Source organism: Bos mutus, chromosome 4 (genome assembly GCF_027580195.1).
Source record: "Bos mutus isolate GX-2022 chromosome 4, NWIPB_WYAK_1.1, whole genome shotgun sequence".
In the NCBI taxonomy this organism is placed as follows: domain Eukaryota; kingdom Metazoa; phylum Chordata; class Mammalia; order Artiodactyla; family Bovidae; genus Bos; species Bos mutus.
The window spans coordinates 82,605,660-82,624,400 of NC_091620.1; the positions used below are offsets into that span (position 1 = coordinate 82,605,660).

Genomic DNA, 18,741 nt, shown 5'->3' on the forward strand with positions numbered 1-18,741 from the left:
AAATGAGAAGAGCATATTTAAAATCTTTTGGCTGCAAAGCTTTCCCCCAAACCATTTTTTAAATGTACATTGTACAATCTGTATATTTCAATGACTTTTATGTAAAAGTTTGGGAAGTGTTGTAGAAAATATTTATGTTAAAACAACTCCATTAAATTACTAAACAATATTTTTAAAGCAGCAAAATAAAAATGCCAAGAGGAACCCAACAAGGAGAATTAAATTTACTGTGAGAGGAAAAATTTATAGCATAGTTTTAAAAGAAGCAAATAACCTCAATAAAGGAAATCACAGCTTTTGAATTAACATGGTGCTGCAAATATTTTGAGGGATTTTACTATGTATCATATGCCCTGCTCATTTTTCTGCATCCTGCTATTCAACTGATTCAGAAATTAACTTACATTGGCTTGAATCATCTTCTTTGTCAATAGGCAGTAAATATCTCCGAAAATTATTCAGTCACTGTACAGCACTGGCTAGGTCAGATCTGGGCTTCCGTTTAAAAGCTGCTTCTCTTTTTAGTCATACCTGCTCTTCATGATTCATGCAACTTCTATCACTCTCTCTTCTTTTTCACAAACCCATTCAACTTTTTCAAAGAAGTTCTAATATAACACCAAAACTGTGGCGTTTCCCATTCTTCGTGGACATTGTGTGGTTGCCTACCATATGAACTATGTAATACTTACTTGTCATCATCCTTACTCAGTGGAATATTAAAATAAATAATCAAGAAGATCCCTACTGAGAAACATGCCACAAATTAAAGCTGTTCTAGGTACAATTTTATATACTGCTTTCTGAGAAATTTCTCTCTTTCTTTGCTTTCAGTGTGCAATTTAAACAAGTATAGGCTACAAGTTCAAACAAAATAGGATGCCTCTCCTTTGTTTAAGACACCTTTCAAATTTCTGTGTGTGTACTTAAGGAAGTTATTCACACATAATCACTAGGCCATCTGTGAAAAGGAAATTATAAGTGTGTTACATCTGCTGCATTCCTTTAGGTCTTAAACTTCTGTTAAAGTGCTCCATAAATGGAGCAAATGGACTGAAATTGTCTGCATTTCGAAAGCAGTAGAAGAGATAACTCTACTGTAAGGGTTTTATTCTTAATAAAAAAGGGATCAGTGAAAGGATGATAAACACTAGAGAATACTGAAAAAATATATTTTCATAGTTAATGCTGTAGACGGTATGACCAGAGTCTTATTTTGTTGAACAGAGGAAAAAGGTTATCTTTTAAAAGAAAAAGAGGGAAAATTTTATGGACCTACTAACTCCGGGAGTTGGTGATGGACAGGGAGGCCTGGTGTGCTGCGATTCATGGGGTCGCAAAGAGTTGGACACGACTGAGCGACTGATCTGATCTGATCTGATACAACAAATAATATCCTAAATTTACCTTTTAAAAATTTATATGTATTATTCAAAATTCAAATAGAAAGTATATACCTGAAAAGTTTTACTATTATTGTTGTTGTGTTATCAAATAATTTCTATATTTCATAAAAAAAGGAAAAGGAAACAAAAAGTTACATAATTTCTACATGATTATTTAAAAACAGAATCTTCTGTGTTTCAGGTTGCTGGCATACTCAACAATTAAAAGAGAAAAAAAGAAAAAAATTGTTTAATGATGATACACTTTTTGTGTATTATTTAATCCCAGTACAGAGTGGTAAAAAAAATGTGGAAAAATTCTCTTTCAATACAAACTAAAACTTTTTCCTTTTTCTACTTCTATATTTCTAATTCTATCCTTTTGAACTATGGCTAAACAGTCACCACTTATCTGCAATATTTAAGGAAAAAAGGAAAGAATAAAATTAGAAAGGAAGAGGTCAAAGAAAAGTATACAGGAAATACACACAATGTTTTGATTTAAGAAAAAGGAAGGGAGAAAAGCCCTAAAGTCAAAAAAGATGAACACACAAGAACTTAGTCAAATCAAAGTAACATAAGGGGGAATCTATCAATTGTATTACCATTTAGTTGTATTGTGCTGATTAAGTTATCCAAGTGTTAAAAGTGCTACAAATCTTGGGACTACAATTAACAATAGAGAATGAATCTCACTCTTTCTTTCTGACTTGTCAAAATTCCCCCTTTGAAACATCTCTTTCAAATAAAGAAAATCAAAACCATATTTTTACAACACAAAATCTGTAAATGTCTAGTGGAGATACGGGGCTTCCCTGGTGGCTCAGCACTAAAGAATTGGCCTGCCAATGGAGGAGACACAGGTTCAGTCCCCGGATCCGGAAGATCCTCTGGAGAAAGAAATGGCAACCACTGCAGTATTCTTGCCAGGGAAATCCCATGAACAGAGGAGCCTGCTGGGCTACAGTCCAAAGGGTCGCAAAGAGTCAAACGCGACTTAGTAACTAAACAACAACAATCGTGGGGATACATGTGATTGAGCAGTCAGTTTTAAAGATACTATTAAATCATTTTGATTAAAAAGAATCATAGACTAGATAGTACAAAAATCAAAGCAGCATTTAGTATTTCTTATTCATTTTCAAAATATGTAAAAATATCTCAACTGACATACTCTGAATATTTTATGATTAATAAAGGAAAATGTTGATATATAAGAAGGAACATGAAATCTGACCATTATCTACAGAAAATTTACTGTTTAATTGATTGCTGATTAAGTACCTATTAAAAGAGATGCTGTCAGCAGTTTAGGGTCATATGGGCTCTTCCCACGGCCATTTTCAAAATGTGAGTCTTGCAGCTTAAAAATGTTGTCCTGTAGAAAAGAAAAAGAATTCAGTTTATTTATAATAAAATCATTTTAACATGCCAGTTAATCATAGAGAGTTTGAGCATTCTTCTGCACTATCAAGGTATATTATTATTTGTGTAATCTTTAGAGATGGCAAAATAACTTAAGTGGGGGTAAAAACTAGATATTATTAGACAAATGTCTATTTAGCTTGGTGATTTTTAGTGGCATTTACCATGTTGCAAGTAAGTATATCATCAATCCTAAAGGACAAAGCATGATGTGACAAGAGTAGGGTGATCATTTTATCACATAAGTATGCCAAGAGCTACCCTAATGGCTCTTGAAAGAATGTTAAATTTAGACAAAATGACTCCTTTACTTCCTTCACATAGAGGAAACACAGCAACTCACTATATTAGATGTCTGTAACAAGATACACTATCTCACATTTCTGTATGTACTTTCCAGAAGGAAGTAGTCATAGCAGCCACATTCTCCACTCTGTCATTCCTAAAACTTTATGCTTACAAGCTTCTCAAGCATTTTTAAATTAGTCACCTTGGAAGGTAGAAGGTACCTGAAACTATCCTTATCAATTTCTCTAAGTCAGAAATATCAAATTATTTATTAAGACAGGTATGCCTGGAGATAGTGTCCTTAGGACGATAAGCACAAGGTGACAGATTTTATCACAAGGAAGTCTGCTCAGTTGAGGCTCACGCACCCAGAAATTGAAGCGAACATTTGACTATGGTAGGAAGTATGCCAGAAAGCACTACAACAAAAGCCTTCATAATGAGGTAACAAACTAACTTAGGCCTAAGACCCTGTCCTCAGAATGTGAGACTTCTGTATGACAGTGGAATTAATTGGGGGGCTTTCTGAGCACTCTTTTCAGAAGCAAATAAATGCTCTGGAAATTAATTAGGTCAGAATATGTATGCATTTTCCAGTAGCACATTAACTTGTCTACAGACTGAAATAAGATAGCTTTTTTGGCAATTTCTCTACTGTTCACATAAAAGCATTTTCTATATTCTTAGAATAATAAATGGTGTTCGTTTTATAGCCAATACACATCACTTTATTTAACATTTAATATTTCTGATGGAGCTAATGGCAGAGTTTCAAATTATGACTCTTAAAACTCATTTGAATTAGGGAAGAAGAGTGAAAAAGGAAGTAAGCCAAAAGTATTCTCCATTTTTATTACTCTAAGTGTGAGAATTACCATATCTATGCATTCCTTACACTGTACTTGATAAATAGCTATCCCCTAGCAATGACTGTTCCTTGTTGTTTAGTCACTAAGTCCCATCTGACTCTTCTGCAGCCCCATGGACTGTAGTCTGCCAGTTTCCTCTGTACATTGGTTCCCCCAGCCAAGAATAGGTTGCCATTTTCTTCTCCAGGGGATCTTCCTGACCCAGGAATTGAACTCGTCTCCTGTATTGGCAGGTGGATTCTACATCACTGAGCCACCAGGGAAGCCCACTGGTTGGTTCTTAAGCTGAGTTCTAAAATTTACAATGTGAAAATTGTATGGGATTTCTCAGAACTGCATTAAGTTGTGGAAGGAAATGGCAACCCACTCCAGTATTCTTGCCTGAGAAATCCCATAGACAGAGGAGCCTGCCAGGCTATATACAGTCCATGGGGTCACAAAGAGTCAGATACAACTGAGCAACTGAGTATGCATGCGTACACACAGTAGGAATGGCAGTGAATTAGGAGACAGGCCCAGTTGGGCCAGCGAGGTGAGCTCTTGTTCTTTGATGGTCAACCAATATCTCTGAACCTTAGGTTTCTAAAAGTTAATGTTGATAAGGATATTTAATCTCAAATGCTTATTGTGATGATTAAAGAACTGGAATAAAACATTTTTAAAGCAGCAAAATAAAAAGGCACAATTTATTCTTATTCTATTAATATTGCTCATATTAAAACAACAAAAATATGAAAATTTAATACAAGTTTTTACCATTGTGGGCAAACTTTCCTAGCAGAACTTAAAAGAAATATTATCTAAAATGTTATATAAGTCACCAAATTATAAACTTATTTACAAAAACACATTTGTCACAGGCACTTGAATATTAAAATTATGGTATGAAATTTCTTGCAATACACTAAGAAAAAACATAGAAGTTTAACAAATATTTAGATTCATTTTAATTAAAATTAGGAAACAATACAAAAGAAATATACTCAGTAACTGATATATACTCTACTGCCACAATGATAGAAAATATTAAAATCTGTCTGTTACTAATCCTCAAAGGTTAGAGGAAGCAGCAGGTGGAAGTGACAGTGTGACTAAAAATATTGTTATAAATATACATATAAATTTCTTATCCTCATAAGACATTTTATTTTACTGACTATGATAGAAGAGCTATCCCTCAAAATATGAGACACCTGATGACTGGGGTCATGTGTCCAAGATAATAGGACAATGCCAAGGTATATGAGAAGTACTTGCAGCCTCGTGTTTAACATTTGATTTACAAGCTAAAGGATTAGAGTTCATAGGGAGAAGGGTTAAGTATGTCAGTTATGGTTTAAGAGAGGAAAAACTATACTTTGCCATGGTATCAGGTAATGTGTTCAAAGCCAGCTCCCTTTTCCTTTCCTTCCTTCTTCCTTTAAATGGAACTCTTCCCCAAATTTCTGTGTTTCTATCATGTAATTATTCTATATTTTTATATGATTCTACTGAAGGGTAACACTGAATTTCTTTTCCAGCCTAGTGATATGGAGGCTTGGAATAATTATAATTTGATTTCTGAGTAGTAAAGTAAAATATATTTCTTATATACAAATATTTGTAGTGTAAAATCCATACCTGTTACACATAATAGTGAAGTCTGCATAGTCAGTCGTGTGCGACTCTTTGCGACCCCATGGACTGTAGCCTGTCGGCCACCTCTGTTCATGGGGATTCTCCAGGCAAGAATACTGGAGTGGGTTGCCATTTCCTTTTCCAAGTAATGAAGTCTAAAGCTGTTGAAATCAGATATTATCCCTGGCCATGCCTTTTATTATCTGGGTCTCAGGGAATCCCTAAACCATTCTGAAATTCAGATTCCTTTTATAAAGAGAATAGTAAAATCTCATAGGGTTGATTATGAATATTTATTGTAACAATGTATATAAAACACTTAGAATGCCCGAAAAATATTTATTAATTTATTTTTTTCATTGTTTGTAGTTACCAAAATAAAATCATTCTTTCCTATAGTGATTAATATTTTTCATGCTATAGTGGAAATGTCTGCCTATATTTTAATCAGTGGAAATTAAGACCTGTGTTTAAAAATATGTTAATACTTTGGACTCCCAAAATGCACTGAAAATTATTTTTTCCTATAGCTAGACCAGAGTCCATTCAAAGCTTTTTGACAAACAAAGCATTAAATATAATATGTATAAAATTTCTCAATTTAAAAAAAGACTAGTCTTTTAATATATCTGATAAACTTAATGTGATTCATGTTGAGAGACACCAATACTGCTGTTTCTGTTATCTTTTGAGGAGACCTAGTAAATGTGTGAAAATATTGACTCCTTGGAAAAGAAGCCTTTGTTAATATAATTGTACATTCTATGTTGTCATATGTAGCAAAACACACAGACAACTGTCTGGCTGTACTTGGCAGGCTTTTTGAAACCTGATTGCTATTCAATGATTCTCTGTTTTAAAGAGTGTTAAATAGATCACATATGAAAGTAATAAGACCAGAAATATTAGGACCAATATACAATTAAAACTGAATAGCTTATATGTCTAACTTGGGCTGAAATAGTTTTCATTTTTAGGAATACACGAACAGAAATCTAGCTGCATGGATTCTAATTGCTTTAGCAGATACTATGAATATATCATATGTTACTGTACCATATTTTATTACATGATTGCATCAGTTTTCAGCAACTATTTTTAGCTTTCAAGTCCACTCTTTCCCCTTTGTCTTTTGGATTTCCTGAATGTTATTAAGACTGTGGTGAGGTAAGGCATTAGAGGAAATAATAACTGTGCTAATGTCTAATGCAAAGTTTTATAAATTATAAACCATTGGTGACATCATGGCAATAAATTTCTGAAATCCCAATCTTGTCCAAGTAATAAATTTAAGTAACAAAGCTGCAATTTTAGTTGCTTTAGTTAATGATTAAAACATAAATGATGCTTGTAAAAAGGAAAAGAAATGAAAGAAAGTAATAGTATATGTGATAGAATAACCATGTTGGGTATGAAGCTATCTAAATTTAAACCCAATATTTGGGCATCCATTTTAACATCATTTTAAAACATCAACTATTCTATTTTTTCAAAATGCTCAATTGCCTTTCCTGCTTTTTACAAAGATACTTTGTTTGCCAGTTATAATGAATTATCAGGTATTCCCTGGTTGTACCAGTTTTTTCTTATTTCTGTCTAAACTACTCCCAGCTCATCATCAGCATAAACTTGATGCATAAACCTCAAAATCAGCATAAACTTCCTTTCCATTAAGACTAAATTCAAAAGTTACTTTCTGGGAGAAGTCTTCAGAGCTTCCTGGAGATGTAATTTGTTAGTTTTCTTTGTGTATATCCTAATTAACAATAATACACAGGCAATAACAATACTGGGTAAAACTACTGGCTTCAGCAATGAAGGGACATAAGAGGATTTCACAAGAAACATTGTGGCATACTATATTTTACCGAAGGAGATCCATTTGTGGCTAAAATTCATCTGGAATTTACTTCTCTTAAAGAGGTGACTCTAGGTCCTTGTTGTGCAATTCTAATAGCCATGAGCTCTATTGTAGCAATTTAATTTAATGAAAATTAATAAACCTATTCCTCAATTGCACTAGCTACAGTTTAAGTGTTCAATAGTCACATGAGACTTGTGAATACAATACTGCAGATCCAAACATTTCCACTGTCATAGAAGTTCTACTGGACAACATCCTATTAGCAGCAAAGAGCAGAACTGAAAATTAGAGGGTCTCCAGAAAAAGAAAAGTTGTCTTCAAATCACAATTGTAGTTGAAAAAGTCCATGAAATCTACAAGGAAAGATTATACTAAAATATTAATTTTGATTTTTATTAGCAAGGGGTTGCCCTAAGTAACATTAAATGGTAGAGCAGATAAACAAATACATGCCCTGTATTTTTTCATATGCCATCCTTCTTCCATTTAAATTCAGTTCAGTTCAGTTGCTCAGTTGTGTCCGACTCCCTGCAACCCCATGAACCGCAGCATGCCAGGCCTCCCTGTCCACCACCAACTCCCAGAGTCCACCCAAACTCATGTCCATTGAGTCGGTGATGCCATCCAACCATCTCATCCTCTGTCGTCCCCTTCTCCTTCTGTCCTCAACGTTTCCCAACATCAGGGTCTTTTCAAATGAGTCAGATCTTCGCATCAGGTGGCCAAAATATTGGAGTTGCAGCTTCAACATCAGTCCTTCCAATGAACACCCAGGAATGATCTCCTTTAGGATGGACTGGTTGGATGTCCTTGCAACTCTAAGGGACTCTCAAGAGTCTTCTCCAACACCACAGTTCAAAAGCATCAATTCTTCGGCACTCAGCTTTCTTTATAATCCAACTCTCACATCCATACATGACTACTGGAAAAACCATAGCCCATAGCCTTGACTAGATTGACCTTTGCTGGCAAAGTAATGTCTCTGCTTTTGAATATGCTGTCTAGGTTGGTCATAACTTTCCTTCCAAGGAGTAAGCGTCTTTTAATTTCATGGCTGCAGTCACCATCTGTAGTGATTTTGGAGCCTCCCCCAAAATAAAGTCTGTTTCCACTGTTTCCCCATCTATTTCCCATGAAGTGATGGGACCAGATGCCATGATCTTCGTTTTCTGAATATTGAGCTTTAAGCCAACTTTTTCACTCTCCCCTTTCACTTTCATCAAGAGGCTTTTTAGTTCCTCTTCACTTTCTGCCATAAGGGTGGTGTCATCTGCATATCTGATGTTATTGATATTTCTCCTGGCAATCTTGATTCCAGCTTGTGCTTCTTCCAGCCCAGCGTTTCTTATGATTTACTCTGCATATAAGTTAAATAGGCAGGGTGACAATATACAGCCTTGACATATTCCTTTTCCTATTTGGAACCAGTCTGTTGTTCCATGTCCAGTTCTAACTGTTGCTTCCTGACCTGCATACAGGTTTCTCAAGAGGCAGGTCAAGTGGTCTGGTATTCCTATCTCTTGAAGAATTTTCCACAGTTTATTGTGATCCAGTAACAAAACTGACTCATTATTTAAAGTTTAAATCATAATACCAGTCCATTAAATTTTCATTAATTTTACCCAGCAGAAAAAAATACTTTCTCCCTGGAACTTGTATAAGAATCTATTCATAGTCTTTTTGTGCCATTTCTTACCTTCAACTGTGCTGTTCAATAATGCATTTGATTCTTTTCTTCTTAATACTTATGAGGTGAAGGAAAAATTTTACTATGTTTCTCCAAAATACTAAGATAGAACTTTTCACTGAGTTAAAGCTCAATGAAATAATGAATAAATAAGTGACCATGTGACTGAGTAGAAGAGGTGCTACAGAAAAACTACATCCAAGGTACACCAGGAACATAGCCCTGACCTCTAAGAGCTAATGTTTTAAGGATATGACTCAGATATGGAAACAACTGTGCAGCAGAGGCCAAACTACAGAATTCAAATATTAAACCTGGTTTTAAAGTGAGTTTTAAGAAAGGTAATAGTCTTTAACTGTTTTGTGTATATATATCACTATTAACAGAGTTTGATATTTGTTACATACTTCAAATGAGTTTATTCTTACTGCAAAAGCATAAAAATAAAATTTAATGAAAAAGAGTATAACCTTACAGTCCTTTTGCTTTTAAAACTGTTTCTGTTTCATTTTCATTGGGCTTTGTGATTCTTCAGTTATTATTATTATTAAGCTTGTTAATAAATAGTTACTCCTCTCAGTAGAACCAGCTTCAGGTGAAAAGTCATCAAATATTTCTTTGCAGAACTTCAAAAATCATTCTTATTAATGTAATACCTCCATAATTTCAGGGTAACTGTTTTATCTGATTTTTTTTTTAATTAACAGAAATTACTCCAAGAATCTCTGAGATGCTGGAAAGTAGAACATCAAACAAAAGAAGCTGTTTGGGCTTTTGCTAAATATAATTTTATACTTATAAAAATAAATAATTTCTTAGGATTTACACTTTTATATTTATTTTCAAAACTTTATAATGTATATGCTTCCTAAAACATATAACATTAATATGTGCAAAAAATATAAACTGAACTGTGACTATGTAAGAATTATGTTTGGAATATGAAGGTGAAAGGTTTAATTATTTAACTCAATTAGCATACAAGAAATTACAACAACAATGACATAACAATAAAAAATTACATATATATGATACTACAGTGTTTGTAAGTATTGGGTAGCTATTTCACTTAACATGGAAAAACATACTAAGTGTTCATAATATCCTATACTTCATCTATATTTTTTCACTTAATCTTAAAACAACCCTACTATTATCGTGCCAGTTTTACAGATGAGAAACATGGGTGTTTTCTTATAATACTCAAAGTTATAGAGATGGATTAAAATTTGATAAAAGAACTGTCTCTTTCCAAGTCCTTGTTTTTAACCGCTATTTAAAAATTGAGCTTCAGGAAAGTATTATGCAAAAAAATATCTGAGATGTACCCTAAGATAGTAGAAACTGGAAACCACAGGAGTTCAAAATGGGATAGGTAATTTTATGTTCCAGTATAGAAAGAAAAATTTTAATTGGGTCCTTTAGAAATGTATTTTGGTGGGAGGTGAATGCGTCTGAGAGTATGCATTTGTGTGTTTGTATGTTTATTGGTTATTAGTACAGAGGGCAAAATGAGCTTATAGAGAGAGGGCAGGGTAAAGTGCAGGTGCAAATTAGTCCATCTACACGTAACAGCATGAACAAAATTCCCTCAAAATAGACAAAATTTGTATGATAAGTAACATAAAGCTGAGTTCATATAATGAAGACTGTATACATATATTCAAAGATAAGGTAGATATATAAAGTTGGAATCAAACTGTGGAAAGTTTTCTGTGCCAGAATAAGCAATTTGCTCTATATCAAATTACACAGTGATAATTTTAGTTGGAGAACAATAGCATCAAAGTGGTGCAATATGATGATGAATCTGACAGTGATGTGTAAGACGATTTAAGATATATGAGCCTGGTGACAGAAGAAGAACCTGTCCTCATAACCTGTAACTCTTCTTACACATCACAGTAGTTTAAAGGAATTTTTTTTTTAAATTTTGTGTGTTGTTATGTGAAGTCACCTGGAGAAGGCAATGGCACCCCACTCTGGTACTCTTGCCTGGAAAATCCCATGGACGTAGGAAGGCTGCAGTCCATGGGGTCACTGAAGGTCAGATATGACTGAGCGTCTTCATTTTCACTTTTCACTTTCATGGATTGGAGAAGGGAATGGCAACCCACTCCAGGGTTCTTACCTGGAGAATCCTAGGGACGGGGGAGCCTGGTGGGCTGTCGTCTATGGGGTCACACAGAATCGGACACGACTGAAGTGACTTAGCAGCAGCAGCATGTGAAGTCACCTAGCTCCTTCGTAGTTCATGTTTCTTAAGTTATGTTGCATCAAAATTCCCTTTGATATTCTAGCAAAGTTATGGATTCTTTGCTCCAGAAAACTGAAGCTAAGCATACATATATTTTGTAAGCAATCTTTAGGGTTTACTGACCTTAGTAGTCATGGTAAGAGCTTCCAAATCAGCTATTCATCAAAGACCTTTCTGTTTCTAACTTGGTGTGATTCTTTCATCCTATCCCTCTGACCTTGGACATCTGCTTCTGTTGTTTTTTGGCCCTGTCCTTGAACATAATACAGGGATTATCCAGACTTTTAAAAACTCATTTTCTTTTTCATTTTCTATATACTGTTACTTGGTATTCATTTATTTTTATAAATTCAGCTATTGAACTTCAGCCCCAATCCCTCTGCTATTCTAATCATTCAAACTTGGTTTCCTGGCCTGTATGAAATCTCCTATTTTCCATGGTTATTTCAAAATGGAGAGCTATTAAGAGTCCTTGGCTCTTCAAAAGAATATAAGAGCAATTATGAATAATAAACTTCATAAGAATTAGCCTGTCAGAAAGAGTTATTTAACAATATACATTGTGGGAAGATACAAAAGAAATGTAACACTGGTATCTGTCACTGAGTGCTGGGAAATTTTAAAGTAATGCTATGTGAATAAAGCAAGTATAATTTTCTGTCCTGATTGTACTAGTTCTGCCTTTGATTTCACTATGATTTCAGCCATATATGTTAGAATTTTATTTTTCTCTACAATTAAATAAAGAAAACATTGTTGCATGTAAATGACTATTATTGAAAAACGAAGCTCAGTAAAAGATAAGTTTAAGAAAAAGCTTTGTATCTGTAAGGATTTTTAGAAATGAATATACTAATACTTTTTAATATTAATTTTTGGAGTAGTTTTAGATGTATAATATCTACAAGATTTGGTTCTGAATCCAAAATTCAGTCATTTGATGCTAAAATATTTAGAGTCAATAACTGTAATTATTGAATAATTTCTAATACTTTTTCAAATATACATCTTGGATAGTAAAGTTTTTCTTAGCAAGGAAAGCCATAGAGCCAGTTTATGATAATTGTTTTGACAAAAAGTATTCTATTTATCAAATTAAATAATAAAAATATTCCACTTATATAAATATAGTTCAGCTTAATATTCATGATATGTGATCAATCTCTAGTTACACCTATACGGACTTTTTACTGAATTTAATTTCTGACCCTGAGGAATTCTTAGGATCCAAACAGAGGGAAGGATAGTATCATCAGGGTACATAACATCTACTAAGTTCATCTCTAGACTGAATATAAGTAGGAATGTTTTAAAATCATTGATTTCTATTTCTACAGTCAGTTCAAGCAATGCTTTAGTAAAGTGGAAATTTTACCTCTAAAATTAGTCTCCAGAGATTATATGGTCTTTCTGCAACCCACATTTTATTCTGCAATTTGACTTTGACGGTGTATGTGGTAAAAATCTAGATTCTCTAATACATTGTGCTAAATGTTGATTGCAAGCTCAAAAATAAGTTTTTTAAATCACTTTTGATGTGTCAACATTTTTCTATGAAATGGAAATACTACACATAATTGCCTCAAGGATCCAATGAGATATAATGTGTATTTTATACAGGGAAGCATGCATAAACCATATCGAAATTTAGTTATTTATAATTTTAATTATTCTAAATTCACTATTAATGGTACATCTTTACTATGACAGCATGTTGATAACTCACTATCTGTGATAATGTAATAGCTAAAATGTATTAAGCAAATATTAGCCAAGTGCACTCTCTCAAGTGCTTGTAGGTATTTACTTTTTTAACATTAGAGTATCCCTTGAAGTACACAGTGTAATAACACTAATTCTGTAAATGAAATAACAAAGAGAAATAAAAGACTTGTCTTAGGTCACATAGTACACAGAAGAGCCAACTAAAGAATTTCTGGAACCAGTAATAAATGGAGGGATTATAAAAATATTTTTTGTATTTGATTCACACACCATGTTACTTTATGAATACATATCATATATAAAGTGAAGTGAAAGTGAAGTTGCTCAGTCGTGTCTGACTCTTAGCGACCCCATGGACTACAGCCCACCAGGCCCCTCCGTCCACAGGATTTTCCAGGGAAGAGTACTGGAGTGGGGTGCCATTGCCTTCTCTGATCATATAAAGTACTGTTATAATAATATTCCTTAATTCAACTGTGTATTCCTCGTAATTCAAGTATAGTTAGGTCCTGAATTAATCTTAAATGATTGACTATGACATATAACACTGTATTTAATATAGACCCACATTATACTCCAAAACAGTAAAGACAAGTAGAGAAAACTAACATAATTCTAGCTTTGCAGAAAAATATGTGAAATTACTTTGTTTCATGGTTGTGAAAAATTCAGTTCAGTTCAGTAGCTCAGTTGTGTCCAACTCTTTGCAACCCCCTGAATCACAGCACGCCAGGCCTCCCTGTCCATCACCAACTTCCGGAGTTCACCCAAACTCATGTCCATTGAGTCAGTGATGCCATCCAACCATCTCATCCTCTGTCGTCCCCTTCTCCTCCTACCCTCAATCCCTCCCAGCATCAGGGTCTTTTCCAATGAGTCAACTCTTTGCATGAGGTGGCCAAAGTACTGGAGTTTCAGCTTCAGCATCAGTCCTTCCAGTAAACACCCAGGACTGATCTCCTCTAGGATGGACTGGTTGGATCTCCTTGCAGTTCAAGGGACTCTCAAGAGTCTTCTCCAACACCACACTTCAAAAACATCAATTCTTCGGTGCTCAGCTTACTTTATAGTCCAATTCTCACATCCATACATGACCACTGGAAAAACCATAGCCTTGACTAGATAGACCTTTGTTGGCAAAGTAATGTCTCTGCTTTCGAAAATGCTGTCTAGGTTGGTCATAACTTTTCTTCCAAGGAGTAAGTGTCTTTTAATTTCATGGCTGCAATCACCATCTGTAGTGATTTTGGAGCCCAGAAAAATAAAGTCTGACACTGTTTCCACTGTTTCCCCATCTATTTCCCATGAAGTGATGGGACCGGATGCCATGATCTTCGTTTTCTGAATGTTGAGCTTTAAGCCAACTTTTTCACTCTCCTCTTTCACTTTCATCAAGAGGCTTTTTAGTTCCTCTTCACTTTCTGCCATAAGAGTGGTGTCATCTGCATTTCTGAGGTTATTGATATTTCTCCTGGCAATCTTGATTCCAGCTTGTGCTTCTTCCAGCCCAGCATTTCTCATGATGTACTCTGCATATAAGTTAAATAAGCAGGGTGACAATATACAGCCTTGACGTACTCCTTTTCCTATTTGGAACCAGTCTGCTGTTCCATGTCCAGTTCTAACTGTTGCTTCCTGACCTGCATACAGGTTTCCCAAGAGGCAGGTCAGGTGGTCTAGTATTCCCATCTCTTTCAGAATTTTCCACAGTTTATTGTGATCCACACAGTCAAAGGCTTTGGCATAGTCAATAAAGCAGAAGTAGATGTTTTTCTGGAACTTTCTTGCTTTTTCAATGATCCAGTGGACGTTGGCAATTTGATCTCTGGTTCCTCTGCCTTTTCTAAAACCTTAGCATTACTTTATTCATTGTCTGCCCAGTAACAACATATACCTCTTACAGCTGGATTAAATAGGATTTGCCCTTTAAATTTAAGGGATATGAATTTGTCTGGGTTCCTCATACAAGCATCAATGACATAATTCATCTGTTTTTTGTCATCTTTAAAATTAATGGTATAAACCAAAGAAAACAGAAAGCATATGCATTCATACTTCATGCAGATTATGTTTTTAATAGGAGCTTAATTTGAGTTTATGCAGATATCTCATACCTGTCATGGTATAATTATTCAGCTATGAATGCCTATTAACTCCCAAGGTATATAACAATGAAAGGGTAAATTTTATCTTGCCTAGAATGAGAAATTCCAGAACATGAACAATTTACTCTAAAATGCTTTGCCCCAGTGAGACCTGGTAAAGTGGGCTCAGTCAAAGAGCAAATCAATAGTTCACAAAAATATGAAATAATGGAACAATTAACTTGATCTTTCTATGTGCATTTTAAGTTCTATGTCCAAAATACAGCTATTTTGCATTTGTCATCTTATAATTTCACAAACCATCAGTGTTTTTATCCTAAATTGTGAAAGTACAGCTATTATTTTTCACCACTCTTTTTTGTAAATGTTTTTCTCACATCCATGATTAGACACCAGAGGGGAATTTTATCAACCTAAATGTAAATATGTCAATAGAAGCAGCATATGTACTGTTAAGAAGTATTGGAATCTATTCATATGATTTCTTTACATTTCAAGAGTTTTTCGTAGGTACCATCTGGGAAGTACTAATGCCAAAAGAAATAACATTTTATTTATACCAAGTTTTGTTTTAGCAAAGCCTTATCATTCAAGTGTTGTTATAATCATATGACATAAATAAATGATTTTCTTTTAGCAAATTAACAAAGTTTACCAAAATAGTATATATTTTTGGCAAAAGTATTTTAGGAAGGAGATAAGCCTGGCAATTCTTGGGGAGATCATATATTTTAGAGAATTGTTTGGCAATTAGAAAGCTCTTTTAAAATGTCTATATACATTAACTTGATTATTTTACTTTTCAAAAAGTACACAGGTAGAAAAACATTAAAAACTTAAGCGAGAAGAATTTCAACATGGTATTTAGAAGATTGAAAAACAAATAAAAGCCAGTAGGAGGATAGTAAATGTTAAAACAAATGTTTATATTAAATTTGTTGTAATACCTAGAATCAATAGCTCTGTTAAGTCATTGTGGAAGCATTATATGGTAACACAACAACTATTCAAGATACATGGAGAGAAATGAAGGAAATGCATTAAGATATTATCTAGTTTTTGTTATTTAGATATTAATTTTTTTCCTATTTCTACTGTTTTTATCTACCTTTAACATTATATACAATTATCATGCACCCCATGTATTAAAAACAAACACTCCCCTCCCAAAAAACCAGGCTCACTATATCATAAATAAACTTTTAAACTGACAATGCATGAACTGAATCTGGCCCAGACACACACTTTATTTAGATGATATGGTCTTCTGAAATCTTGAATTTGAAAGCCTTTTCATGGGTTTAGCGCTTTTCATTGGACAATTCAATGTTTGCATTGCTCCACATTCTTTTGTTTCCATTTTCATCGTTTTATGTCACCTGCAAGGTACTTTAGGTATTTATGTTTGCAACTCCTATAGAGCATTGTGACTTATTTACCAAAAACTACATTGCATCACCATCTAATTGTCTCCGTCTTTCAGATTTACTAAAGGTTTAGCAATTAATCATGGCTATACATAAGAATTGGTGGGAACTTCAAAATGATCTGAAATTCTGTCATGTATCATAATTCTCCAAAGCTCTTTGCTAATTCTGTTTAGATAAATAATTCTATACCTGCACTGCTGTTTAACAGCGTGTCTTTTATTTTGATAATAATAAGTATTTAAAATATTTATATCTCAATCAATTAGCCAGAATACGTAAGACTTAATCTTTAAGGCTATGTGGTTAATCACTGCAAAACACAGGCAGAGCAATCCTGAGGAATATTCAGATATTGGCTAGCTTCTTTTGATTTCAAATTAATGACTATGAAGGCATTCTATGTCACATGTTAAGCTGAATTCTGCATCATTATTGCTAATCTAATACAGTGTACACTTGTAGTATTTATAAATATATCTCTCTCACTGGCAGAATTCACTATCTATAAAACAAGACTTTTTATTATCAAATAAATAACTGCAATTACATATTTATTTGATTAACTAAAATGTTTGATGTTGAAAATTATACCAAAATTACCATTTGCATGGATGAGACATTTATATCATTCTAAATGGCATTTTCAATTACAGAGAACATAATAAATCTTCATTATAAATTAAATTAAGAGCAGTTGAAAGCTCAAATAGTATCTTACTCAGCTTGCTGATGTCCATGTATTACTCTTAAAAAAATATATTTTAGTCCCTGTCATTACGAGTTGCAAAATGTTAGATGTGGAGAGACTATTAACTCATAAAGACTCATAAAGACTGAAGGTAGTATAAAAACTGAATACTGAAAGTTTTGACATACATTCCCACATAGTTTGTAGTATGCAAATTCAAAATGAATTAATAAGTTAAAGAAAGCACATAATATATTACACCTCTTATATGCTATGCTAAGTTGCTTCAGTTGTGTCTGACTCTTTGCGACCCTACACTGTAGTCAGTCAGACTCCTCTGTCCATGGGATTGTCCAAGTAAGAACAGAGTGGATTGACATGCCCTCCTTCAGGGGATCTTTCAGACCCAGGGATCAAACTCAGGTCCCTTATGTCTCCTGTATTGGCAGGCAGGTTCTTTACCACTAGCTCCAACAGAATGAAGCAATGAGAGCAATGAACTGATATGGGAACAACAGGAAAGAAAAATTTAGCAAAATTATATTTTCTAGGTGTCAAATTTTTAAAAAACTGTCAATATTTTTCAAATCTATATTTGATCAGTGTTGACAGGTAATATACAACATTATAATTAGAAAGCCCTTCAGCAATACGTGAACCATGAACTTCCTGATGTTCAAGCTGGCTTTAGAAAAGGCAGAGGAACCAGAGACCAAATTGCCAACATCCGCTGGATCATGGAAAAAGCAAGAGAGTTCCAGAAAAACATCTATTTCTGCTTTATTGACTACGCCAAAGCCTTTGACTGTGTGGATCACAATAAACTGTGGAAAATTTTGAAAGAGATGGGAATACCAGACACCTGATTTGCCTCTTGAGAAATCTATATGCAGGTCAGGAAGCAATAGTTAGAACTGGACATGGAACAACAGACTTTCAAATAGGGAAAGGAGTACATCAAGGCTGTATATTGTCACCCTGCTTATTTAACTTATATGCAGACTACATCATGAGAAACGCTGGACTGGAAGAAGCACAAGCTGGAATCAAGATTGCCAGGAAAAATATCAATAACCTCAGATATGCAGATGACACCACCCTTATGGCAGAAAGTGAAGAGGAACTTAAAAAACCTCTTGATAAAAGTGAAAGTGGAGAGTGAAAAAGTTGGCTTAAAGCTCAACATTCAGAAAACAAAGATTATGGCATCCGGTCCCATCACTTCATGGGAAATAGATGGAGAAACAGTGGAAACAGTGTCAGACTTTATTTTTTTGGGCTCCAAAATCACTGCAGATGGTGATTGCAGCCATGAAATTAAAAGACGCTTACTCCTTGGAAGGAAAGTTATGACCAACCTAGATAGCACATTCAAAAGCAGAGACATTACTTCACCAACAA

General features: G+C 34.1%; 1 protein-coding gene across 1 annotated transcript in view; it reads right to left on the reverse strand.

Annotated features, from left to right (window-relative positions):
• The window catches only part of SEMA3A (semaphorin 3A), a 255,164-nt gene that overhangs the window by 110,066 nt on the left and 126,357 nt on the right, over positions 1-18,741 (reverse strand). Inside the window, exon 5 of the mRNA XM_005899613.2 lies at positions 2,670-2,763. Within this exon, the coding sequence (XP_005899675.2) occupies positions 2,670-2,763 (94 nt within the window). The remainder of the gene's footprint in view (positions 1-2,669; positions 2,764-18,741) is intronic.